The following is a 27,659-nucleotide window of genomic DNA, read 5'->3' on the forward strand; positions in this document are numbered from 1 at the left end:
TCTTGCCAAGATTAAAATATTCATGAGTTGTACAGAATGAGTGTGAGACAAATAAAAAAGTACACATTTGTGTTCGTGCGTTTAACATTCGCGTGACCGTTTCCGCCGCTCCGCAAGTGGGCGCGCTTTTCGAGCAATGGTGCAAAGCTCCTCTGAGTCAGCCAATGACCATCCTGGTCGTCAGATTTCATCCAATGAATGTAGGAAACGGGCGGGATTCAGTCGCACTGCCTTGGGTTTAGCCAATGAATGCGTAGAAGCAGGTGCCTTTCATCCAATGAGGTTGGAAAGAGGGCGGGATTTAGCAGTGCGGCGCGGGGGTTAAGGAAGTCTGTCAGGAAAGCGCTATTTGTGTTTATATAAGTGTTGATTTTAATTACTGCGTATTTGATTACTAATATAAATAACACATGACGAACTTAGACATCTGAAGCTCGAGACACATCGTGAGTAACTTATTGCGTTGACAGTTACGAGCGTGATGTTTGAACGCCGCAGTGTTTGTTAACGTCTTCGGTTATTCATACAGCCAGTAAAGTACACACATTAACTTGTATTTAAAATATACAAAATATGATTTAGGCTAAACGTATTTCGTCGTATGCATGACAGTATTTCATATAACGTTATTTAGGTTTAAGCAAATGTATGCTTCATTCATTGTACATATTACATTGTACAAACATATTATGTATATACGCCAATGTAAGGTTGTGTACAAAAATGTTAACGATATAAAAATGTACACTAGAGGTCTAAATAATATACACGTTTATAAATCACGTTTCTAGGGGTGAAGGTGTGTTTACTGTCGTTGGAGAAAATATATATTTTAGCAGCAAAATAGAACATTATGTTTATAATAAGAGACGACGAACTCATTTTAATCGAATATTTATTATGTTCTACAGTATGGATCTTATAATTTGGTGTAATAAATGTTGTGTTATTTTGAGCAGGTCCCACCGCGTCATGATCGCGCGCGCACTTTGAGATGAGCAGTTGCCACAGCAGCAGCATCACTGAGCTGCTAGCATCTCTCTGCGACTGCAGCCTCTCCGGGTTGTCATGGAAACGCCGTGCTCATGGCGCTGTGTCCCGGGAGGGTGTGCGTCGAATCCTGCGCAGGCGTGCGTACGGGGTGCTGCTGGCCGGGCTCTTCCAAGACGGGGCGCCCATACCGGCAACCAACGCCCTGGCGAACACTCCCGCCCGCAACAAAATACTCATGATCTCCTTCGACCTACGAGTTTCTGGCCGCGAGGAGGAGGCGGAGCGGTTGGAGGAGCTCCTGAAGCGGCTGTTTGACGGTGTAGACGCCTCCGGACTATCCGAACTTAATTCCATCCTTGAGCTCCTAGTGCAGCTTGCTGGATCGGAGGCTCCGGCCCCTTTGTCTTTCAGTCGCGATTACATGAGGCGGGACCGTCCCGTGCTGCGGAGACCCCCGCTGGGTGGTTACTTGAGTAAGGACATGCAGAGGTTGGAGGAGAGGGCGTGGTCCCTGATCTGCAGGGAGGAGTGGGGCGTGTACGGGGGTGTATGTAGGACCTTGAACATCATGGACGCCCCGCCGGGCATTGGGCTGCTGGGATTGGGGCGCAGAATGGAGACGGAGGAGAAGTTTGAGAGGGAGACTAGACTGTCACTGTTTGGTGCCCTCCAGCACTCTAGAACAACAGATATGGACATACGACTGGACCTGCCGCCTGTTCCTAGTAACGCAGACCTTACCGGACTCAGTATACGGGTGAAGATAATATACTGCTGTATTACAGTTTTACAATTACAGTTTATAGAAAGTGAACATTAAAATAATCACTTCTGACGGCATGTTCTCATTTCTGCAGGTTCCTTCATGTCTGGATCAATCTGAGGATGAGGGCTTCCAGTCCGCCACTAATCTGACTCCAGATTCCCAGTCTGAGCCCAGTCCCGGCCCAGAGATCGACGTGTGGGAGGCACTGCGAACATTCGTGCCAGGTAGACGCCGCTGTTGGGAGAACATTGGCTGGTGAGAAAGACGCATCGGTTCACTTTAAAATTCCTTACTTTTGAACATGGAGACTATTTCTGTATTCTCCCTCCGTCAGTCCGCCAGGTCAGACAGATTCTCCGTACCTGACGGAGGCCGGCAGAGAGGCCTTTGATCAGCTGTACAGGCTTTGGGAAGGAGAAATGAGAAACGTTCTGTCCACACAGACCCCGTCACCCCTCCTACCGCTGCCATTGGACTGTCAGAGTCAGCTGGTCAAAGATGTGCTCAATGTGTTGATCGGTGTTGCCTCCGCAACGTTCCCCCTCAATGAGGTAGCTGAATAAAATAAATGCTTCAACTACCAAGAAAAAATCTTTTGAGTGCAAGTGCACTCGACAATAAACTTCTTTCGGATTCTGTTATTCGGAGGAAAATATATTATAGCACTGGACTTAAATTATTAATCAGGAATAGATTGAATGGTGAATGTTAAGCTTTGTTATTATTGGTTAATGTAATTTTTATTTGAACAGTCTCGGTTATTTCAGAGGTCGAGAAACTGATTAAGTTTAAAAATTGAAGATGTAGAAAACATAATTTTATTCTATATATATTGTTAGATCATATACAGACTCTTAAAGGGACAGTTCACCAAAAAAAAAAATTTTTTTATTGCTTCAAATCTGTTCAAATTTCTTTGTTTGGTTGAACACAGAGAAAGATATTTAGAAGAATGCTTGTAACAGTTCTTGGACCCCATTGACTACCATAGTAGAAAAATGATAGTTATAGTCATCCTGTTTGCTGTCCTACATTCTTCCAAATATCTTCTTTTGAGAAATTTACAAAGCAATTTTTTCTCTTATAGTAGTCAATGGTGGACAAGAACTGTTTGGTCACAAGCATTCTTCCAAATATCTTTCTCTGTGTTCATCAGAACAAAGACATTTATACATACTCGAATGTGAGTAAATAATGTCAGAATTGATGACGGGTGAACTGTTCCTTTAGTACAAGACATATTTATTAATTACTAGGGATTTCACATCGGAACTTCTCTTTATTTACACTCCAGGGAAGCGTGCAGTTTGACGTTCGTCCTGATATATGCGTGTCCGGGACGTCTCCTGAGAGTGTGTCTCGTCTCCTGAGTGAGCTAGCGCAGTACGGCACGGATTACCTGCGCTTGAGTCGCTTCTCGATGAGCGGCGGGAGTAAAAAAGGACTCGTCTTCCAGGTAACACTTGCCTTTATGTCCATACAACTGATAAAGGATCAATATTTCACATCATACAGAGAAGTTACACAGCCATGTGTGTGTTGCAGGCGTTTACCGGTGGGATGCGGCGTTATCTGCATTACTACAGAGCGTGCGTGTTGAGCACTCCATCCTCTCTGAGTCTCCTAACAATCGGGTGTCACTTCCGCAAACTGGGTCGTCAGCTCAGGTATATATAAGCTCAGTGACAAAGTGTCACATTTTTCACTTGAAGGAAGTTTTAGCAGATGTTCAAATGAGTGTCTATTGTTGATCAGGTATCTGTCAGAACTGTGTTGTGTGGATGGAGTCGCTGGTGTGGGACGAGCAACTTTTCCCGCAGTAAGATACGTTTCTTAACACGCTTGAAATATCACACACTTGAGAAAACCTGAGACATCCGCTTTTAAGGTATTGTTTTCAGTTAAGACATGTTGTTGACTGGTGGGTTTGAGTATGTGTGTGTGTGTTCAGGGTGTGAAGCTGCTCTCGTGTCTGTATAATGAAGCTCAGAGTAACTGCAGTAATGAGAATCATCCGGTGCTGCTTTCTCTCCTGAAGAGCAGCTGTGAGCCGTACACCCGGTGAGACGCTTTCACCATTTAACCCACATTTCCAATTCATTGTCTGCGTTCGGTGAAGTGTTATTCAGATTAATTTGATTATATAACACCTCTGGTGTTGTTTAATTCATCACTGCATGTTATTATATAAGAAAAAAACTTTTATTTTTATTTTATGAAAATGTATTAAGACTTTTGAATAATCATGGCTCATTTTTCATAATCTTGGCAAATCCTCCCCCCTATATTATTTTCTGCTGTGAATATTGTGTATAACTTGCAGGGGTGTTGCATAAGCTTCTAGATCTTTGAAACCAGTTTCTCTTTCTAGTGAATTAAGATGTGCTAACGTTTATATTTCATGTGTAGGTTTGTTTCAGACTGGGTGTATGGAGGCATCTTCCGTGATGTTTATAAAGAGTTTATGATTGAGGTCAATGAAGATTATCTGACCTACAGAGGTGAGCATGTCCAGCAGGTGTCAGACTCTCGTAATGGATGGATGGATTGTATGTTGCTTACAATGTGTCAAATGTAGGCCGAATATCGGTTTCAAGGTATACCGAGGTTTGAAAGAGTCAAGGTTTCAAAACCACTCAAATTTTCTGTGATAACGTTTCTAAGGTATGAGCTGTGTTAACCCAAAAATTTGAAAGACATTATTTCCTCTTTGTTGCTATAGACAAGAATTTTTGGACGCAGGGCTACACTCTCATCTCACAAGACGCGGAGGACTGCGTGCCTGTCTTTCTCAAACACATCGCCAACGACGTTTATGTCTGTGGAAAAACCATCAACCTGCTAAAGATCTGCTGCCCACAGGTTACATATTTAAACATGTTTTTTCTGTGAACGTCTTTTTCCTGCCTTAAAATAGCTTGAATGTGACTCTACACCTCAGCTTCATTAAGTATACGCAGGTACATGAATATGCAAATAGACCCGCCTCCACTCGATCGCGCTCCGCAGTTCCAGGCGGCGTTAAAACTGAAAGCGAAACTGAGAGCCGACACAGCAGTGCAGCGATCATTTTAGCCCAAATCTGTGCGCCATCTTAGAATATTTACAGGACGCCTCAAACTGCTGATCCACAGGGGTCAAATGACATCATTAACCGGAGCAGTTTTTGGAAAACTGCAGTTTTATGGAGAAAATACTCAACATTGGGTCAAAATTATACATTTGCACACGGTTCGTTTTAAAGCATATAAATACCACATAAACATAAACTAGATTTTCAACACAGGGGTCTTTAAAAGTTAAGCCCAATTAATGGTTCTGCGTCGGGCGTATGCCTTAGCCTACACAGAGCCTCGTACCCTACGCCGTAGCCTGACACGCACCTCTAAAAAATGTAACAACTCAGAACCTATGTGGACCGCAAGCGCTGTGATTAGTCTGTTTGAACCCCTCCCTCAGGTCAAAAAATTATGCGATAAAGTCATGTTTACTCAAATGCATTTCCGAATGAATTATGTATGTTAATTATTTGTGCTTCTGTATTTAACATCTCAAATCTGCAACAAAAGTGACTGTTTACTTTCCGCTATCACTGCTAATGCTTCTCAAGCGAGGTGCTTCTTCTTCGGTTCTTGTCTTGGTTTCACGTGTGTGGACTCTTGACGCCTAGTGGTCATTGCCTGTTGACAAGGACAACGACGTAGAAGATTAAATGAAGACCGACACGTAGCCTACGGCTTCGATGCTACAGCAAAGATCCGACGCGGAAGTAAAAATCGGGCTTTAGGCTCATTGTGTGATCTTAACGATATGCCTGGAAAATGTCAACCAATTTTATGAAAAGCACATACTTTAAACCGCAATTAATGTTTTAAACAAATGCCAATCAAGCAAAGATCGCTGATTTAGTTAAAAATGTTACAATCCAAAACTAAAATGATTTGTTGTTTATGTTATACAGCACTACATCTTCTGGTCGGATGTACCGGTGCCCAGGATAGCTGTGACGTTCTCACTGGAAGAAGTGATAAAGATCGAGAGAGACTGCGCCGTGTATCGCGGTAGAATGGAGACCATCGCCAAGCACAGCGCCATCAGCAGGGAGGAGAAGGTATTGCATCTGTGATGAGATTAGAGGTGCTATGCAGATATGCTAATATATCTGTTACTATAACAAAAAAAATATTACATTTCAACTCTACTCTGTAAGTGTGTCGGCTGGATTCAGATACCCAGTAACTGTCGAGCCGGCACTGTCGGCATGGTAACAGAAAAGATTTTGAAAGCCCAATCTATTAACCCAGTTTCATGAGGACGCTCTGACCTGGGCTAAAATCAGCTTTGTTGTTTTCTTCTAATCTGTCTTCTTTCATTCTCTCTCTCTCTCGGTTTCTGTCTCCCGCTATCTCTTCCCATAACACTTATTTTCTTAGGCGATACGCACTGAGCAGGCACGACAGGAGCTTATTAACCAGGTCATGCAGACGGCAGCCAAGACCCTGGAGAGGATTAGAGGTCAGAATACTTCTCCTCAGTCCCCGACTACACATCTGAAACTGTTTGCTGTTTTCTAGTTTTCTGTCTGGCTATTATTAGACTTGGGTTGCCAAACTGTCAACGTGAAGTGTCGTCTGGTTAACGTCGGACAATAATTGCTTGGGGTGACGCTATACGACCAACTTGTAAAAAAGTTTTTTTTTATTTCCTGTCTAACTCGATGGGCAAAGGGGAATTTAGGTGTGCACGTAAGGTTATCTGCTTTAACTCGAGCAAGACGTTAATAAATGTAAAAGTCCAAGAACCTACAATCTCAAAACCTCGAATCATTTTTCTAAAGTGCCCTTTGTGCCTGGGATCATTAATGTAAAATGGGTTATGGACGATGCTTCAAGTTGACCTTTTTCCATCAATGCTCAAGCGTCTCCGTCAGTTCAGACTCTCTCGTGATTGGTCCAGAAGAGCACACAGCTGTTCTCCTTGTGGAGGTCAAGCATTAATTATTAGTACAGACAGACTGAGAGGAGTTCCTCCAACCGAGGCAGATGATTGGACATCAAGCGGCGTTTGGAGTCCACAGCTGACGCCCGCTGTTTTCTTTCTCGCCCCCTGCAGGCCACCAGGTGTCGCAGCGTCTGGCGGAGGAGGCTCAGAAGAGGGAGCGATTCGAGGAGATGAAACAGCAGCTGGAGTTGAACCAGGAGGTAATAAACATGATAAACACCTCAGTGGCAGTAGAAGCCAATAGGAGCCATTTTTAACTGTGCCGATGCGCTTTCAGTGGCGCAGTACTGCAAAGCGGAGGGAACTGGAAGACGATTTTAGCTACGCTCGAGAGCTCCGAGATCGAGAACAGAGACTGCAGGCAGTCGAGGAGCAGCTGGAGCGCCGGGCACGGTGAGGCCTGCAGGGTCGAAACACAGTCAAACAGTAACATCTGAAATTTCAAATGTGATGGAAATAAAGTTTTAGGATTAAAAATGTAATGAAAGGAATTACTAAACTCCTATTGAATAAGGAAACAAGCAAGACTTTGTGCTTTCAATATGACTTGAAGGCAGCGTTGGTCTCTGAGTTTGTGTATGTGTGTGTCCTCAGATGGATCTGATCGCTCAGTACAGTCAGTTATCTGAAGCCGCCGCTCGGCGTGAGCTCAGAGCCATGTGGAAGGTTCAGAGGATTAAGCTCGATGAGCTCCGGGTGAACTTTCTAGAGCAGGACCAGCTGAATTTTCAGGTCTGACATCACACCCGTGGACACATTTCACTGTGGACTTTACGATAATATGGCTGCGCGATATTAATTAAAAAAATGTAATATGCGACTTACAAAAAATATGTTTTGAATGGGCTAGGTGCACAAGATGGCGCCGGTGAGCTTTTGGGACGGCAGGTTCGGCAAACTAATTTCCGGTCGTGTAACACAATCGAGTTGTTTTGGCTTGTAAATGTAAAGAGGATCTGTTATAGCGCTGATATAATTCTTTCCAGTTTATTATCTACAAAAAAACACCCAAAAATTGCTGGCCAAAAATCCTCTTTTTCCCATACAGTGTTACAGGATCAGAAATTTGTCTGCCGACTCTGGCGTCCCAAAAGTTTACCGGTGCCATCTCGTGTTTGAAATCTTTTAAATGTCAATCGATTAAAAAATATAATCAGATTAATCACACATTTTCTCTGTGATTAATCACGATTAATTGCACAAAACATTAATATATAATGTTTTAAATATACTTTTACATTTTTTTCAATAGTAAACCATATTTATAGCCATTTTACATTGGAGTTCAATATAACTGAGAGCTCTCATAACTAGGGAAATATACAGGAAATTGAACTAAGTAGTCAAACACTTACAGTCTTTAATGCTAAATTCAAATTAAACACAGAATTAAACCTTCAAAACACATTGAACTTTTCTTCTGTTCTTTGACTAACATTAGTGACAGGACTCACATCAGCAGGTTCTGAATGCGGCGCCTTTAAGAGCTGCCGCTCTACGCAGATCTGACGCCCTTTCCCATTTTCACAACTCTTTGCATTCATTTAGGATTTTATTTATCACGTAGACATCTGTGCTTACAAAATGCTTAACAAAACATTACATAATAGACATAATCTTGTGTGGTTTTGTTCATTCAAGCACGAAAGAGCGCTTAATATTGGTGCGCTGTCTGACAGAGATTCACTGACACAGCCTTTAGCGCGTGACTGTACACACCAGACGGGACCGCTGTCACATCATGCTATACTGAACGCATTAAAGCAACTGTTTCAAACCGTGGTTAAATGGTTTACATAAATTAGTGCGTGATTAGGTTATATAATGCAACGCTAGAAAAAGTATGATAAATTAAACGGATCCTGAGTTAATTGCGTTAAATATTTTAACGTGTTTATCTGAAAAAAATTGAATGCAGTCCTAATTTATATACATTTAAAAATGACAAAACCTTTAATGTACAGTATATTCTTACTTGAAAAAGAAAGCGTCACTACAACTTCTAAAAGGGAACAGACATGGTTTACTATTGCGGTACACAATATTATTGCAAACCTCTTGCGATATATCGTGAAGTCCTAGATAATATTATGAGTCTTATTTAGTGAGCAGTGATAAATGATGAACTTTTACCGCCTACACTTTGCATTGGAGTGTTTCAAATTATAAAAAAATTCATTGAATATTTATTTGAAATGGCAATATTTTTGGACCTCTAATGGCAATCCTCCTGGTGGAAGGGTAAGAATTTGCGAACGCTCAGAGCTGTTGGGTAGTCGGTTCAAGTCTTTGAATTAGTGACCCATGACTCCTCAAAATTACACTCTTGAGCGAAGCACTTAACCCCAGGTTGTGCCAATGGGGGGCTGTATTAAGTGTTCTGAAGTCTTTTTGCTTTGGATAAAAGCTTCTGCCAAATGGTAGGTTACTAAAAGTGAACAATAATGATGGAGCACAGCGGTTTTCTAGTTTATGGACCACCACCTCCAGAGCTGAAACTTTAGAGTAGTTATAATACAGTCTGCAGGTATCTATGTATATATATATTTAATCTGTCATTAATTTAATAGTTTTGGGTGGGCGATAAAGCTTTCTCTGAGGCATTCTCAATGATTTCTGGACAGGCTCTGATGGAGAAGTTTCCTTTAGGTCAGGCGAGGCCGCTTCCAGAAACCACCCACAAACAACAACACCATCAGGTCTGTGTGCTTCTCTTTCCATTCAGATGTGCTTGCATTTGTGTATTTTCTGATTCTCTGTTCTTAAAAACAATCACTTGTTTCTGCGTTTAAAACCTTAAAATGTACTGCTTATTGATTCTGCTTTCATCGCAGCTCCTTGAGCAGATGAATCAAACACCGACCACAAAAGACGCTGCTATCCCAGAATCCTCTGCTCATCCTTGTCCTCCTGCGATTGGTGGAGTTGATGCTTTAAAATCAGAGGAGATTGACATATCTGATTTCCTCCCTAAACTACCACCCGCTCCTGATAGCGGTGCTGTGACCCAGGCTCTCCGGGACATCGGTTGTCACTTGTCACAAAATTCAGACCACGTCCCCCCACATCCTTCACACTCTCACATAAGTGTTGGAGAAAACGTCTCAGATGTACAGGAGTCCTTCCCAACTCCTAATCCTCACGGACAAGCATCCAAGTCCAGCTTCCCGTTGGGTAATTTCACTCCAGAGATGCCGGTGGGTCAGCCGAAGGCTAGCATTCATGGACACCCTTCACAGAGCTCGGTACAGCTGAGCGACTACCCCGCCTCAGGGCAGGACAAGGGTACAATACGATTGGACTCAAACGCCCGGGCCATTGAAGAGAGAGCTTGTGATGCAAAGAGCAATCGCCAGAACACAGAGGAACGGCCAACTGGATATGAGGCGAGAACAGAGCCTGTAGCAGCCAGCACAGGTTTAGAGCCAAAGCAAGCAGCCCAGGAGCCAACAGAGAAAGCCAAGTCCTGTGAGAGTGTCAGCCAGCCCTCTCACTCCTCTCAGCCAGAAGAAAAGCAATCTGTGCCTCCTCTCATCAGCTTCCATGACTTAGAATTTGATGCACATATGAAAAATAACAGCACTGATCCAACGATGATCTCATCTCAACCCTCCCTTGATGTTCATAGACACGCCTCCGATGCCCATATAAGGGTGGGAGAACACATTTCTGAGGTATACTCCACCATGCCCACCCCTAACATCCATGGCCACGCCTCTGACGCCCATATAAGAGTAGGTGAACACATCTCTGAAGAAACAACTCATGTCCCCACCCATAACATCCATGGCAACGCCTCTGACGCCCATATTAAAGTAGGTGAAAACATGTCAGAAGTAACTTCTCATGTACCCACACCTAACATCCATGGCCACGCCTCTGATGCTCATATAAGAGTAGGTGAACACATGTCTGAAGAAACAACACATGTCCCCACCCAAAACATCCATGGCCACGCCTCTGATGCCCATATTAAAGTAGGTAAAAACATATCTGAAGAAACAACTCATGTCCCCACCCCTAACATCCATGGCCACGCCTCTGATGCCCATATGAAAGTAGGTAAAAACATGTCTGAAGAAACAACACATGTCCCCACCCAAAACATCCATGGCCACGCCTCTGATGCCCATATTAAAGTAGGTAAAAACATATCTGAAGAAACAACTCATGTCCCCACCCCTAACATCCATGGCCACGCCTCTGATGCCCATATTAAAGTAGGTGAAAACATATCTGAAGAAACAACTCATGTCCCCACCCCTAACATCCATGGCCACGCCTCTGATGCCCATATAAGAGTAGGTGAACACATGTCTGAAGAAAAAACTCATGTCCCCACCCCTAACATCCATGGCCACGCCTCTGATGCCCATATAAGAGTAGGTGAAAACATGTCTGAAGTATCAACTCATGTCCCCACCCCTAACATCCATGGCCACGCCTCTGACGCCCATATAAGAGTAGGGGGACATGTTTCTGAGGTAACTAACCCTGTACCCACACCTAACATCCATGGCCATGCCTCTGACGCCCATTTAAGAGTAGGTGAACACATCTCTGAGCTAGATACTCCTGTCCCCACCCATAACATCCATTGCCACGCCTCTGACGCCCATATAAGAGAAGGTGAACACATGTCTGAGCTGGATACTCCTGTCCCAGCCCATAATATCCATGAACACGCCTCTGATGCCCATATTAAAGTAGGTGAAAACATGTCAGAAGTAACTTCTCATGTCCCCACCCCTAACATCCATGGCCATGCCTCTGACGCCCATATAAGAGTAGGTGAACACATCTCTGAGCTAGATACTCCTGTCCCCACCCATAACATCCATGGCCACGCCTCTGATGCCCATATTAAAGTAGGTGAAAACATGTCTGGAGAAACAACTCATGTACCCACCCCTAACATCCATGGCCACGCCTCTGACGCCCATATAAGAGTAGGTGAACACATGTCTGAAGAAACAACATATGTCCCCACCCCTAACATCCATGGCCACGCCTCTGACGCCCATATAAGAGTAGGTGAACACATGTCTGAAGAAACAACATATGTCCCCACCCCTAACATCCATGGCCACGCCTCTGACGCCCATATAAGAGTAGGTGAACACATGTCTGAAGAAAAAACTCATGTCCCCACCCCTAACATCCATGGCCACGCCTCTGACGCCCATATAAGAGTAGGTGAACACATGTCTGAAGAAACAACATATGTCCCCACCCCTAACATCCATGGCCACGCCTCTGACGCCCATATAAGAGTAGGTGAACACATGTCTGAAGAAACAACATATGTCCCCACCCCTAACATCCATGGCCACGCCTCTGACGCCCATATAAAGGTGGGTGAGTTTGTGTTTGATGTCGCTACCTCTCGCCCACGTTGGAGCAAATACGGTCACTCCTCCGATAGCACCCTTAAAGCGGGTTGCACAATTCCTGAAAACGCACCTTCACCCACCCCTCTTCCCGGCAGCGCATACGGTCACTCGTCAGATTCAACGCTAACAAGCGGGTGTGTCGTGACGGGCGTCCACCTCCAGCCCTCTGCACTGCCTGGCAGCGAGTATGGACATTCCTCGCAGTCAACGCTGGGTGTTGGTTGCGTCGTCGGTGGGGTCGACATCACTCAAGCCAACTCTTTTCCCAGAAGCATTCATGGACATTCCTCAGACTCGACGTTGGGTATGGGATGCAGGGTGGGCGGCGTGGTGCCAGGGAGTTTATACGGTGAAAAGGCATCGAACAGATCGGACCAGCCTTTAGATGAGACGGAGAAACAAGCCTGGATGGACACTGAGGGTAAGAACGCGTGACTGATGTATCTGTGTCTGTTTAAGGGCAGGTGCTACAGGTGTAAATAACTACTTTAAAAAAAACTGAATTGTGCAAAAGTTTGGGACGCTTTAAGAAGTAATTGTCAATTGAAATTTAAAGGCATCACTGGGTAATTTCTGTAGTCTTCAGGAATTGCTAAAGAAATAACAGCTATTGTTTAGCCAAACAGATAGTCCTGTGCCAACCTCACAATATTGGTCGAGCCAATGTTGCTGTATCACGCCGCCCAAACAACAATGCAATATTGCAACTTGACAGAACCCCTGTGATAACACTGCTCTGGGAAATTAACCAATGAATCTTTCTTTATTAGCATTATATTGGACATTTTATCTTACGGGACAAGCTTATTTAGCCTGTTACCTGTAGTTTCTCTCCTGCCAAGAAAGAAATACCAAGATGTTATCTTCTCCATACACAAACAATGTAAATGCACTGACGTCATTGCCGTGTTGTTTTGATTTGTTGGCCCATAACACAGCGCCCCCTAGTATGTCATTCTCCCTCGACGAGGGGCTCACTGCCTGGGCTCTCGGACTCGGTCTGTCCCCTAAAGAAAGCCCAGAGGATCGATACCTCCTCGGCCTGGCCTCACAGTACCAGGTCGAGCAGTACCAGGACTCGTACGGCCTGATGAGTAAGTCCCACGATCTCTTGCTCTCACTTGTATAAACCTCCAGATCTGTACTACTTTGTGTCAAAAAATAAAGATGTCTGCCTTCTCGTTTCTGATATAGGTGCAGATCCAGAATCTGAGCTCCTGCAGCAGGTGACACGGGGTCCGAACGGATTGCCAGTCGACCTCTCGCTTCAGAGGGCCACCGAGGCCACTGCCGTTCAGCTCAGCGAGATGATGCCGCTTCCCGTTCTCATGAAACACTCGGTCACCACGCCACTGATAACACAGTAAGAGACTATAGTTGGGTCCCAATTGTATCGCTGAGCAAATATTGTAACTCACTTCACCCAGAAATGACATCATAACATCCTAGTAACCACATTAGGGTGAAAAATCATCCAAAACGTTGTAGATACCAGGGATATGATTTTTCCGTAACTTATACAGAAAATCGTGAGTCTGTAAGTTGAGACGTCTATATGATATGATTTAATTGGATACAAATGGGAACTATACAAATGGCCGATCTAGTCACTATAATATAAACCCGGTGAAGTCTCTACTGAAAGGATACATTTATATGAACTATAACCGCAACATGCAGCGTTTGCAAAACCTGCGGATTAATTAGGATAAAAAATCGTCTATAAATGACGTAGATGCGCCATCTAGTGGCTGTGTATGGAAGTCTCTTGAGGCCACAATATTCTTCACTTTTTGTGTTCAATTATTGTTTAAGGAAGTATTGCTGATTACAATAAAATGTAAAGTTGGCCTAGTTTAAACTAATTTGTAAATGCAATCTTATTTGACATTAGCATAAGATATTTGCACAAAGCATTAACCTATTTTATAAAATTTTGTTTAGGTGACTGTTAAACTAATAAACATTTGAACTGATACTTCCAAAATTGGCAGATGGAATTGGGAAGTTATAATAGTTTGTTTTTGTGCTACTGTTAAAAAATATAAATTTTTTGGTGGACAGTTTCCTGTTTTTAATCATGTAACATTTAATTAGTAACATTAAAGACTATTTTTGGGGGTATTGTTGTTGGACGAGGGTCTTCCTTCTGTTTTGTCCTTGGCTGATTTACATACCTGAGAAACGTTGTAGCAACATTCAGACAACCGTGATGAGTTTTGCACGGTCAAGACCAGATTTCCTGAACACCCTGTCTCTTTTCTCGCAGCGTGTCGATGGTAAACAAGGCTGTGGTGGATTATTTTTTCGTGGAGTTGGGTGTGGAGAAGCATTTCGAGACTCTGAGACATTTCCTGTTAATGGAGGATGGAGAGTTTGCGCTCTCTCTTAGCGATCAACTCTTCGAGAAGGTCTGAACACAACCCTTGCATTGTGTCCTTAACGTATTTTGTTTACTATTTTATAAGCCAAATCAAATTCCTCACCAGAAATTGAATATGAAAAATAGTGCAGTGAATGTGATCATGGGCGTGTTTTCAGTTGGGCAGCGGTCAGACGCCAGGTGAGCTGTTGACCCCGCTGGTGTTGAACTCTATTCTGAACAAAGCGTTACAGTACAGCGTCCACGGCGACAGCAAGCTGGCCGCTCACTTTACGTTTGCTCTGAGATATCTGCCGGAGATCTTTCACCCTCACGCTCCCGACTCGTTGAACTGTCTTGAGCTGCGTTACAAGGTGAAGTTCAGCATCTCCTGTTGTAACTTTCTGACGAGTCGGACAGATGTTCATCATATCTGCGTTTCTGTCTGCAGGTGGACTGGCCGGTGAATATCGTCATAACAGAGAGCTGTCTGAATAAATATAACAGACTGTTTTCATTCTTACTGCAACTCAAACACATGGTCTGGTCCCTCAGGGACGTCTGGTTTCACCTGAAGAGGACAGGTTTGTATTTCCTTTCTTGACGAATAGACATGTTCTGCATGAATCTCTTTTCTAGGGATGTAACCATTCACTCAGGTCGCGATGCGATTCATGATTCTGATCTCACGATGTGTTTTCATCACATTTTTTTTACCGACTTGAATCGTCACATATAACGGTGAATCTTTACATCGCTAATCTTATTTACACATTTACAAGTATCTGCTTTTGAAAGGAGAATGATTTGACTTTGGGCATCATATTTTCAAGGTTGTTTCGTTTTAAAAAGTTAAAAGTGAGACTTTTCCACAGTTGGATTTGGCTGTGTTCCACTCTGATAACGCAGTCTGTGAGTGTTGAGATGTTTGGAATGATATCGGTCTTTCTCTCTCTCTGTCAGCTCTGGTGAAGGGTGCCGGTCGATCCGTTCAGTTCCATCAGCTTCAGCTCTACAGACATGAGATGCAGCACTTTGTGAAGGTCATTCAGGGTTACATCGCTAATCAGATCCTTCAGGTGTCCTGGAGCGAGTTCACACACAAACTGAGCGGCGCCAGCGATCTGGACGCCATTCACCGCACGCATGCAGAATACCTCAACAGAGCCATCTTCAGGTGAGAGGAACACAAATACACAAATACACATGAAGTGTACAATCCGTTTCAGTGTTGTTTTAGTTTTTATTGTAATTGTATTCACAATATAATAAATGATCAATAACCATATTAGAACACATAATAATATTAATGTATAATAAATAATAATAAAGTTTTCTATTTTTAGTGTTCATTTTAGTTTATCTTAGTTTAAAATGTAATGTGCTTTTGTCAACTATTTATGAATTTTTAACTTTGCAACATATATATTTTTTTATTTACTCTAAATATTTAGGCCAGTATTTTATTTGATTTCAATCATCAAAAGTTTGAATAGTTTTAGTAAACTATAATGTATACGCATTAATCACACTTGTCTCATGAACATGTCACATCGTTTTATTGTCTTATTTTTTTTATTCATTCATGCATTCATCACTAAAAGGAAATTGTTCCATAAAGTGACAAAACATTAAATGTTTTTTTTCTATGTTGACCAGCTTTTTAGTCTAAATTTCAAGATTTTTTTAGTGGCATTGATTTACGACTATATAGTACTTTTTGTACCAAAATTGCTGTTCACAAATGACATTTAAGTCCTTTAAAAGTACACACGTTACAGCTCAACTTCTAAATCATAATTATTAACTTACTGTTGTGAGTCGGGTCAATAATACTGAACACTAATTTTGATGATCACAGTTTTTTTGTTTATTTTAACCAAAAAGGTTAAGAATTGTCTCAGTTTTTGGGTGAAACATGTCGCTGATCTTTTCATTCCTCTCGTCTCAGGGGTTTGTTGACAGAGAAAGCCGCTCCGGTGATGAACATCATTCACAGCATCTTCAGTCTCATCCTGAAGTTTCGCGGTCAGCTCATCGCACAGCCCTGGGAGCTCCAGCAGGGGGAGCCGGTGCATCCCAGTTTCATTGCCATGCAGCAGTCTTACAACACCTTCAAGTATTACTCCAGCTTCCTGTTCAAAGGTGAGGACCGGTGTTTTATCAGAGAGGTTAATACAGCGCTCATCCGTGTGGGGGAAAGATCAGAGTCTCTAGCTTTGGAAAGAAGCCGATAAGATTAAAGACAGTCACACAGTTAACTTCTTTCAGCATTCCAGTCATTTTTTAGACCATGATAGTTTTTCATAGGAGCTAATAATGCAATGTTTTACAGTTTACCTTGATGTGAAATGACCTCCAAAGGTTTCATTATAATAAACTTAATTTTTATTGTAATAAACTTATAAAATCATGTTTTCTAATGAATCTGATTTAAATGTGTATCTGTCATCTACAGTGGTAAGCAAACTGGTGGACAAAGGCTATCAACCACATTTGGAGGACTTTCTGTTGCGGATCAACCTCAATAACTATTACAAAGACTCTTGATTCTCCTTTGCGTGTTCCGTTGTCACATTTCGGACAGAAAAGCTTGCTGCTGTGATCCTGTACCAGCGCCTGTAGATATTTTAAGTTTAAAAGTCAATAGGCAGAATACATTTTTTCTCAGTATCGACTGAAAAGTTGTGTGACTTGTGCAAGTATTGATGCTTTTATCCACAGAGGCTGACTGACTCAACTGTGTACGTGTGAAATAAAATTTTGAATTAAATTCAGCTGATGTGAGATTTGTCACGACTCTGAAAGGGAATTAGAAACGGTCACAAAGCTTTATTAAAGTTTAACATACTGAAAAGACAGACAGGTGCATGTTACATGGGCAGAAAAATAACCGCTGCTCGTACGGTAATAGTTTTTATTTTCCAGCATGACATGCTAAAGCTCATCACATGTTAAACGGACAGAGATATATTTTGAGTTACATGTTGAGATCACGTTTGCCTTTTAAAGCTCTCGCCATCAGCTTAGTATGTAAACAACAGCTCAGCTCACTGTAAACCAAGAAACGTGATTGAACTGTCTCCTTCGGTAATGTTACAGGAAACACACAGGTGAACTCAGACAAAATACGGAGAAAAAGCCCTTCAGAGCAAAAAACAAATGTTATAAATGAACTGTAACGTAAATGTAGTGGTCTGTAAAGCTACTGTAAGACACAATATTACACAGTGAATGAAAATTATTATGCTGTCCACAAAATAGATAATACACAACTAGCACAGTTGTTGTTATATACCAATCTATAGATCCTTTGTTTAAATTCTCTCCACTGTATTTAGGCTTTAAATGTATTAACTTACTAAGAAAAGAGGTCTGATTTCAATGTAGTGTTTAAAAATACAGGAATCCAAAACAACCTAAGTGGAACTATTTATCAAATTAAAAAAATAATGGACTGAATCCCAGTTTACAAGTACATGCGTCGATGACAATAGAAAGTGCATATCTTTGTGTCATACAAACACCAATTGAAACTCCTAATGCCACGATATAAAATTGCATCAATACACAGACCCTGTTTATAACATGCTATTTGCTTTTTAACATAAGCATTCGTATCTAGGAGTACCTTACATTAATAAAACTTCATTCATAAAGCGTAAAACTTCAGCTCGCATTCCAAGTCGCCTTTAAAAAATTAAAAGATTCATCTTGCCACCTTTCACCATCCAGTGAGTTATGATGCAGTGATCTCGAATACTTCACAGGGATGATGAGTTTGTAAAGTGGGATTCAGAGCAGTTTCATGTGTTCTCTGAAAGCTGTGATGACAGTGGAATGATGAAGTGGATGTGAATGGAATGTACATTTTGTGTTTCCTATGACCAAAAGTTTGCATTGTGAAACAAACTCACATAAATATTATGGTTCAACAAAAGCTGCTATCTGTAACTTTGTGGTTAATACTAAACAAGTGTAGTTAGTGTTTAAAAAGTGTTTAGTCTCCCAAATCCACGACACCTAGTTGCACTAATATTTGATCATTCCTACTTTCTGTTGCAAGTGTGTGGGAAATCTGACCTATGTCAAGCCGCGGTCACACTTGACTTTTCTCTCCATTGACTTCCATTCATCACTTGCGAATGTGACTGAACAATATTTCGCATTTTGCTGCGTCGCAAAGTTCAAGTTTGGTGAACTCTGACATGAGTGAGTGAGATCAATAGAAGATCAAAACGTCGAAAAGTGGGGAATTGCGCCCGGCCATTTTTGTACCACCGTCCGACTTTCTTCGCAGGCTCAAAGTCAAGCCTGTCCACGGCTTCAATCTGCTATTGTATGTTTCAAACAGAGAAGGCAACAGAGAGGCAAAAGTTACAGATCGCTGCTTTAAAGAACCACTTCACACAACTAAACACAACTTTCTTCCGCAGACATAAAAAAATGAAACCAGGGAAGCATTTTAAGTAGCCCATACAACTCGTGCGTCATATTTTCCGTTTTCTGAAGACATCTTCGTATGAGACTGTAGAAAGTCTTGCTTTCTAATATAAGAAAATGTACAACTTTGTGGCTGAACTAAGAATCTGATGTAAACCCGCATGTGATTTACTCACAGCAGTTTCACAGCATCTGAACTGAATGCGTGTTGTATAATGAGTGCAGTGTGTTTAGAGATCAGAGGACAGCAGCAGATGCGCGTGTGTGTGTGTGTGCGTGTGTGTTTGAGGTCAGGCCTCTGACTCAAGGTCATCTGGTGTGACTCCATCTGCTGCGTCTCCCGTCTCATTTTCCAGCAGCAAAAACTTTCCATCGTTTGTCAGGGGCATCGACTTCATCAGCTGGGCCAGCGCTTCAGGGTCCTGATACACAAACACAGTTTGATGCTCAAAAGAGGAGACATGAAACCTAAATGAATCAACTTCCTGAAAATAATTTCGAAACTAACTTCGTATTGTTGACATCACTAATACCAAATCTATTTCTGTCGAAGTACATGCATTGTGAATTACATTAAAACTATTATAGCCTTCCGATCAAATTCAAAGGAATAAAATCACATCACATGACTGAAGCACTCTTACCTTCCTGGCCTCTGTGATCTCTTTCCCCAAGTTAATAGTGTAGCAGATCTGTAAAAGAAAGCGCAAACTTCATGGGTTATTCTGATAATGAAGGTGAGATATCAGTATCAGGGTTTGCAGACGCACCTTCTCTCCTTCAGTGTTGCTCTCGAACACAAACACGCTGAAGGAAGGTTCTCCGTCTCCTCCGTTAGTCCAATCTCTCCCCTCCAGAACGAAACCCATCAGCCTGCTGTTCTCCTGATGGGCTGCGAACTGAGACACGTCCTTCAGCTGGAACTGACAGACAAGACAGAGAACAGAGATAAAGATTCAGTGCAGAGAAATAAATCAATCCAGAGTCACCGAATAGTGAAGTTTACACGAGCGAGTTTCTCAAAATGTAAGGACAGAAGTGCAGTCCAAGTTTTATAAACGTGTCAGTTAAATAAAGCAAAATGTAAAACGATGTACGTTGTAAAAAAATATTTGTATTACTTTATTACATTATTTCAACTCAACAAATAAATGATATTTTTATAAGCTATACCAACACCTTTAGCCACAAGTCAAAATAGTAAGTTAAAAGAATTAAAGTTTTGTTTTAGATTTAATATTTTGTGTTCATTTTAGTTATATTTTTAGCTATTTTGTTACATGCTTTTGTCATTTTATTATTTATTTATTTCTTTATATATATATATAAGATAATTTTTTATTATATTATAATTTTGGTGCCATACACTTATTTTAGGTTATTACATTTTTTGCTTAGTTTAGATTTTTCCAATAATTTTTGAGCCAATATTTTATTTGATTTCAATAAAACATCCTGATATAGACTTGTTATAAAGCCAAGCTGATTGTTCTTCAACATTTAAGGCAACAGGTTTTTTTACAGCGTACAATACAAATAAATGTTGCTTTAAATGTGTATTTATTACTTCTGAGTAAAGTTAGGGATATTATTTTGTGAAATAAACACTTTATATATTGACAAACTTGCCTTAAAGTCACTTTATAATTGATTTTTAGGAAATGACTTACGCAGATTTTGGTGACTTGAGTTTGTGGATCAATCAATCTGTCAACAGAAACAAAAAACACATTTATCACCTGAATGGTCTTGTGCAAAAAACTTCACAGTCACATTCCCATACGATTGTTTCTAGTCTTATGTACCTGACGCAGGTACTGTTCACCATCATATGTGACTCTGTGGTTTTGAAGATGTTGTGGATCGCCCGTGCGGCGAGAACCTGTCTCATGGCTTCATAAATCACTTCCTGCGTGTGACCTTCTCGAACGGCCATCGAACCCAAGAACCGCACAGCAAACACCTGCTGCAGGAGCGAATCTGAGGTGCACATACAGAAACCATCTTCTTTACATCCTACATTTTTTTTTAATTAACATTAAATATCATGTTGAAATGTGCTTGTCTTACCGTGCGTGTCATCTGATCCGCTGTCGTCCTCTTCTGTTTCACCAAACGGGTTAGTGCGTCTGACATATTCCAACAAAAAAAAGGAAATAAAGTTCATGTCAGCAGTACAAGAAAAAAAAAAATAATAAATAAACTAATAAATGTGAAAAGATGTTCTCTCATTTGTAAGGCACTTTGAATAAAAGTAAATAAAACCATAAGGAGAATACTGCCCAATAAATGTTTGGTGTTAGTCTGTAATATGCAGTAAAGTATCAAACATTGACATCAGATGTAGGGTGATATGACCTTGCTCCGGCTCGATTCTGATCCAGAAACTCAGACACGGGCAGCACGATGTCAAACTGGATGGGAGTTCCCGGAGCGATCAGATCTTCAGGCTCATAGACTACAGGGCCTTTCTGAGAATTAACACTGGCCACACCGCTTGTTTTCGCTCTACAGAGGACAATAACAAAACAGGCATTGGGATTACAGAATTGCCAGAGTTTACTAGAATGATCTAATATAAATCTGGCTCTTATGCTCAGAACGATCATTTTAGTACTGGTTAGGGTTTGGAGAAACTTCAGCTCTCTTCTCAAAGCTGGTGATGGGTGTCACTGCCTGAAGAGCCGTCTGATGCAACCTGATGGCCACAGCCTATAAAAAACAACACACACAATCACTGATCTGAGATCTGTTCACATCAGGATTACTGATAAATAGTGCTCTAGATGTAGAAGAGACAGACGGATGGATGGATAGATGGATGGAGATGGATAGATAGACAGACAGATGGATGGAGAAAGACAGACAGACAGAGAGACAGACAGACAGACAGTCTCGATAGATAGATACCTCAGGATTGTCGGTCAGATAAATCTGTCTTGAAATGTTGTTGAGAGTGCAGATCCACTGTGTAGACAAAAGATAAAGACATGAAACAGACTTTAGTCATTAATTTTATAATTAATTTCACTGAAGTGTGTTACATACCTCCTCATATTCCTTTCTGCTCTCAGCTTGAAGAATCAAAGACCTTGATAACAGAAAAAAACATTAACATTCATGCATTCCTTTTTGCATATAACAAATCAGAAAGAAAGAGATCTGAGGAATGAATGGAGAAGAAACATGTGCTTGCATGAGCCACACATTGTGTTACAAATATATTCAAATGGAATATTTCTGTTTATAAAAGAAACTCTGAACAAGCTTGTGGTCCACGGACAGAAAGTTCTACTGATCTCATCTATCGCCACATCAACACCGATCAGTTCTACAGTCCCACACGTGCGCTGGTGAAGTGCCTCAAACAAAACATTCACTTTCATGCCAGCTTGTCCCTCAGAAGTGTTCACTGAATCAGCTTGAGAATCTGAAAACTGCTTTTCGGTACATCAAACGCACACAAATGCTTCAGGGGTTCAACACACGTTTTGCCGTTGGGTGAGGTGATCTGAAAGCAGTAGTGACGATCTTCACACTCCACGGCCATGACGGAGCTGTTGTCCAGATCCAGAACCATCCCACCTGCGATGGCCCCCCGCGGCTGACACATCATATTACCCCCCTGAGTGAAGAAAAACAACCGATCCCACGCCGTCGTCACCAGACCTGTTTTACTGCAAGTTGGAGACATTGTTTGTGTTTTATTTAATGCCACTACTCGCAGAAATCATGTATTGTGACAAAGAGACAGAAGTGACCCGTACTTCCTGATGTTGAGATACCCCGCTTTCTGAACCAGCGCTCGATTCACAGGGGTCAGATCACGATCCGGCATATAGGTGACATCATCCACGGAGAGCAGCTCTCTCTGAGACGAGCGCATGACCTCCGTCTCCACCTCTAACTGAGACTCAATACTGACCACAGAGAGAGAGGCAGATGTTTTTGTGAAAAGTCAATAATGTTGTTTTTATTAAAGGTTTTATAAAATGTATAAAAGTGTTTTCGGAACGTTTGCTGATCTTTACCTCTCATTCATGTTGGAAACTGAGTTGAGAAAACTGTCCATCTTTTTAGAAACCAGCTCCATCCCTTTCTTAAAGAAATTGATCTGCGGGAAGTCAGATAACATTAACCATAATGCATTTAAATGCAAATCACGAAACAAATCAATGTCAATAAAATTAAACAATTGACTTATTAAAGGAACATTCCAGTTTTTTGGGAAATATGCTCATTTTCCAACCCACCGAGAGTTAATAAATTGAGTTTATTATTGAGTTTTACCGTTTTGGAATGTATTCTGCCGATCTGCGGGTCTGCCGATAGCACTTATGGCATAGCTTAGCATAGATCATTGAATCCAATTAGACCAGTAGCATCACGTTCAAAAATGAGTTTTGATATTTTTCCTTTTTAAAACTTGACTCTTCTGTATTTATATCATGTTATATCGAGCATATTTCCAAAAAAAGTGGAGTGTTCCTTTAAAACTAGAGATTAAAATGATCCGATCTAGTTCATCATTACAAGCCCTTCGATATCAAATGAATTGAACATGTGCATATAAAGAAACAACAGCTCGATGCACGTCTCAGCCAATCAGATGTTAGGAGAGTTAACAGTGAGGAGCGGTTGTGATTGGTGGGATGTCTGACCTGAGCACGTGTGTATCCCAGCATAGGTTCCAGCATGGCCACTCTCTTCCTGTACTGCAGCGCATTCAGAGAGCAATAATACTGCATAGCTGCCTGATGCTGCTTTCTGCGACAGTACGCCACCTCTCGCACCACTTCTGCTTTCATCTGTACACACACACTTCTCATTACTGCGCTCTGATTGGTGGGTTTCATATCGTCGCTGTCAGACGACCACCTCGTATCTCCGCATTTTGTGATTTAAATATTTTTGCACAAATCATGTTTCAAGTTTTATGCGTATGTATTATGTTTTATATATGCTGTATTTTTCCTGTGGGTTTTGTGAAAATGTAATCAATGAAAAGCTTTAAAAAGAGCTTTGCATTTTAAAAGAATGAATCACTTTTCAACAGAATGGACACCCAACAGCGACACTATAACACGTTATTGTAGATACAGTACATGAGGGGAAAGTGTACCTTTTCGTTTTCTCTCTTTTTGGGTAAACGGCTGTATTTCACCATGGCGGCTTCATGCTCTGAGGAGAAACACATGATGTGAATTCATGAATAGCATTAATACATCGTCACAGCTGATCAAGTTATATTATTTCGTACCATCACTGGCGATGCCGAATATCTCCTTCAGCGTGCTGATCTCTAGAAACAAAAGAAAATCACGTGAATGACAGAAATCAAATCTCTTTACATCAAAAATCCTTTACAGAACTCATATAATCAGATACTTTATAATAGAAAGATGACACAAACGTTTTGGTTGTACCTGTAAGGTCCTTCTCTCTGAACTGTACCATGGGAAACACCATCTTTTCGGCCATCTGAGTTGCCAGTTCAGCATGTAGAGAGTTCAACTAGAATTCAAATAAGACAGAGAGAGATGAAATGAAATATGTCAGAATGTGTGAATCCAGACGGGTTCTTCTCTTCACTCAGATCAGCAGTAGAGAATGTATGAATCAGTTAGCCAATAAATGATCAGATGAGCGAGTTGGAAGTCAAGTTGCTGTAGATCATGTGATCAAACACACACGCACATCAGTTGTCTTACCTCTTCTACACTTTTGGCGAATTGCTGCAGAGTGTTGATGACCTCTTCATCACCTCTCGCCAGAGCAAAGTCCTGCCACGACATCAGTGTCATTAATAACACAACCGATTCACAAACACACTTTCAGAAGTTGCTGTCATTACTGCTGATGATGTGAGAATTTACCTGTTTCTCATATTCCAAGAGCTGCTTAGAAAGCTGTTCTGTTGCCAGCCCCATTTCATTCTGCCATAAACACACACACATACACACAAAAACAAATATACACACACAGATACACATACAAACCCACACACACACAAGCGCACACACACACACATACACACAGAAACAAACACATAGACGAACACACACACACACCCATACACACACATAACCGAACACAGACAGAAACGCAATCACAGACACACACGCAGACGAAAACACACACACATAGACACACACACATAGACGTACACACACATAAAGAAGAAACACACGCAGACACAAAAATATATACGAAAACAGACACACACACAAGCGAACACAGACACACACGCACACACACATTGACACACACCCGTAGACGAACACACACACAAAGAAGAAACACACACAAACGAACACACACACACAGAAGAACACAGACACACACGCATCACAGACACACACATAGATGAACACAGACACGCACATACACAAACGATAACACAAACACACACAGACAGACACACAGACAGACGCGCACACACACATAGACGATCACAGACAGGCGCGCACACACACACACACATATATGAACACAGACGCACACACACACACACAAAGATGTGCACACACCCAAATGCACACAGAAACAAAGGAAATGGGTTTGGTCAGTGATTTTGAAGCATTTTATCATCTAACACACTGATAGTGAATTTTGGGGACATACTGCAGTTGCACATGTTTGCAAAATATATATTATTTATATTATAATTACATTCAAAGACTGCAAGACTAAATTTAACTTTTAAATGTGACATTTCGAAGTCAAACTAAATATTCAGCAGAAAAACTAGATTGTGTGATGTTACTTTATTATTCATGTAAACTGGGTACATCAGCAAAAATGTGTGTCGGAGGCTGACGCTGGATTCTTAACACCATTTGTTTTCTTCAAAATAATAACTCTACAGTAACGTCACATTAACATGAGAAGAATGTGCATGTGTTTGTGTACCTGAGCTCCAAACACTCTTTGCATGGACTGGAGCAGCTGGTTTGTGTAGTTTGTGAGTGTCCCAGCATCCTCCTCGAACACGCTGAGCAGGGAACGCGTCTGGGACGGCAAACACACATGGCATTCAGTATTCCTCCACACATGTTTCAATCACACACTGTTAGAGGTCTTTAATGGATCCAATAAACCATTCCTGTCGTTTCGAGCATGCAGGGCGTGTCAGAAGGTGCCTTTCTTTTACATACAATACAATCTGAAGGGCGGACAACTTACGTAAAATCATACTCGTAATCTCAAGCGCACTGCATTATGGGATATGACTCAGACACACAACTAATAAACGAATAGTTGACTAAAGACATCACAAGAACCTCCAATGGTTGTACGGTTTAAATTTATACATGAAAATTGAGATTTTCAGATCGGTTCTTTACGATCAACGTTTATAAATTCACTTCCAGGTTTGATGTTTTAATGACATCATTAGTGATATTTGAGATCTGACATGCTACAAAATCTTGGAAGTCTCCAGTCTAAATATTGTGTATTTGATCTGATGTTTGTGTATCTGATATAATACTCAGATCTACTGTTTTAGTTCACCATGATGTGTCTGTTTGGATGTTCATCATATCTTTTGCGTCTGATCTATATTTTAGATGTCTCAGGTCTTATGTTTGGATAACGCTGAGGGATCCGATGTCTGAACTGTTGCTTATCTGATTTTGAAGTCTGATATACTGTGATATCTCCTCTGATCTGATATGCTGTCTCAGATCAAATGTCATGTTATGATCAGGTCTGATTCTAGAAACCCTTATCAGACGAATCAACAGATGCTGATTTTCTGATCCAAAATGTCTCAGTCCTGATGCTAATATTGTGTATCTAAAGCTAATCTGTAGTTTTCCGTTAATCTGATGTGAAAATGCTCACGACGATGTCTCAGATCAGACGCTGACATCAGATCTGATGTAAAGGATCAGACTCTCGGAGGTCCGATCAACTAAACAACATCTGACTCTTCCCATACAGGCCCACCCATCCACAACAACAACACCTCCAACAGCACTTCACTTTCAACATTTACAACTTTATAGAGTCGAAACCGATTTGAACTCGAATTAAAGCATCAGACGCGCGTGTTTATATCTCGTGTTAGTAAACATATGATCAACATACGTGCACGACGCCTGTCAATTGTTAGAATGATCCATTTATAAGCTAACCTACACATGCAATAGCATACAAACTAGGTGACTCTAAAAGTCTAAAGGTGTACTTTATTTATTCCAACGTAATACAATTGTACATTTAGATGAAGGCACGAGCATACGTGATGCAATCAACAACATTCGCGCGTCTCGCCCTCATCATAACTTTCCCGAGGCAAAACGCATTAAAATCTGACGCTCATGTAAAATAACCTGCTTAAAAAGCGCCAGTAAACACATGTTTACCTGCGGACTGTCCTGCAGGGCATCTTCGAGTAATAATTTGTGGTGTACAGCCGGCATCTTTCACGTAGCAGACGGCGAGAACGGAATGAACGAAAGAGGACTACAGCTCCCGGCATGCACTTGCGCAAAGACGCCTGTCGGAGCCGGAAAAGCCTCCGTTGAACGCTGGAAAATGTAGTCGTTAGTAATATGACGCGAGGGTAAAAATAGTGATGTAGTTTTCGTCAATAAATCGTAGATAACCCCTACAAAGTAGCGGTCGTGTATTTGTCTAGAAAAATTAAGTTATTAAACGCAATATGATAAAACAGTTTTACATTAAAAACATT

At 41.4% G+C, this 27,659-nt stretch overlaps 2 protein-coding genes across 2 annotated transcripts; one reads left to right on the forward strand and one right to left on the reverse strand.

Annotated features, from left to right (window-relative positions):
• The first annotated feature begins 314 nt into the window (after nucleotides 1-314).
• tubgcp6 (tubulin, gamma complex associated protein 6) lies at nucleotides 315-17,288 on the forward strand. Its single transcript, XM_056739467.1, has 25 exons — nucleotides 315-446; nucleotides 960-1,750; nucleotides 1,851-2,014; nucleotides 2,094-2,310; nucleotides 3,054-3,215; nucleotides 3,305-3,426; nucleotides 3,515-3,578; nucleotides 3,711-3,820; nucleotides 4,169-4,260; nucleotides 4,482-4,621; nucleotides 5,721-5,870; nucleotides 6,193-6,274; nucleotides 6,872-6,960; nucleotides 7,038-7,153; nucleotides 7,354-7,492; nucleotides 9,385-9,459; nucleotides 9,595-12,574; nucleotides 13,092-13,247; nucleotides 13,348-13,516; nucleotides 14,423-14,564; nucleotides 14,695-14,889; nucleotides 14,967-15,099; nucleotides 15,479-15,692; nucleotides 16,467-16,660; nucleotides 16,974-17,288. Exons 2-25 carry the CDS (start codon nucleotides 995-997, stop codon nucleotides 17,063-17,065), a joined length of 6,753 nt encoding a protein of 2,250 aa, XP_056595445.1. The 5' UTR covers nucleotides 315-446; nucleotides 960-994; the 3' UTR covers nucleotides 17,066-17,288.
• A 57-nt stretch (nucleotides 17,289-17,345) lies between these two features.
• Nucleotides 17,346-27,458, reverse strand: appl2 (adaptor protein, phosphotyrosine interaction, PH domain and leucine zipper containing 2). The gene is made up of 21 exons (XM_056739468.1): nucleotides 27,331-27,458; nucleotides 25,871-25,969; nucleotides 24,835-24,894; nucleotides 24,670-24,741; nucleotides 24,385-24,472; nucleotides 24,219-24,260; nucleotides 24,081-24,139; nucleotides 23,620-23,766; nucleotides 22,990-23,072; nucleotides 22,726-22,878; nucleotides 22,447-22,635; nucleotides 22,007-22,049; nucleotides 21,869-21,925; nucleotides 21,576-21,670; nucleotides 21,317-21,466; nucleotides 21,029-21,087; nucleotides 20,764-20,938; nucleotides 20,629-20,665; nucleotides 19,729-19,881; nucleotides 19,603-19,650; nucleotides 17,346-19,380 (listed from the first exon to the last, which is right to left on the reverse strand). The coding sequence occupies exons 1-21, from the start codon at nucleotides 27,385-27,387 to the stop codon at nucleotides 19,249-19,251; spliced, it is 1,998 nt and encodes a 665-aa protein (XP_056595446.1). The 5' UTR covers nucleotides 27,388-27,458; the 3' UTR covers nucleotides 17,346-19,248.
• Between the last annotated feature and the right edge of the window lie 201 nt (nucleotides 27,459-27,659).

Source organism: Triplophysa dalaica, chromosome 24 (genome assembly GCF_015846415.1).
Source record: "Triplophysa dalaica isolate WHDGS20190420 chromosome 24, ASM1584641v1, whole genome shotgun sequence".
Classification (NCBI taxonomy): Eukaryota; Metazoa; Chordata; class Actinopteri; order Cypriniformes; family Nemacheilidae; genus Triplophysa; species Triplophysa dalaica.

Bases quoted from the DNA above. Each gene is read 5' to 3' on its own strand.
- appl2 (XM_056739468.1), bottom strand. From the start codon at position 27,387: ATGCCGGCTGTACACCACAAATTATTACTCGAAGATGCCCTGCAGGAC. The intron at 20,939-21,028 runs GTAAGACAAGCA...TGTGCACCTCAG, and splicing joins CGGATCAGATGACACGCACG to ATTCGCTCCTGCAGCAGGTG. The intron at 19,651-19,728 runs GTGCGTCTGCAA...TTTCTTTTACAG, and splicing joins GCAACACTGAAGGAGAGAAG to ATCTGCTACACTATTAACTT.
- tubgcp6 (XM_056739467.1), top strand. From the start codon at position 995: ATGAGCAGTTGCCACAGCAGCAGCATCACTGAGCTGCTAGCATCTCTC. The intron at 5,871-6,192 runs GTATTGCATCTG...TTATTTTCTTAG, and splicing joins CCATCAGCAGGGAGGAGAAG to GCGATACGCACTGAGCAGGC. The intron at 16,661-16,973 runs GTGAGGACCGGT...TGTCATCTACAG, and splicing joins CTCCAGCTTCCTGTTCAAAG to TGGTAAGCAAACTGGTGGAC.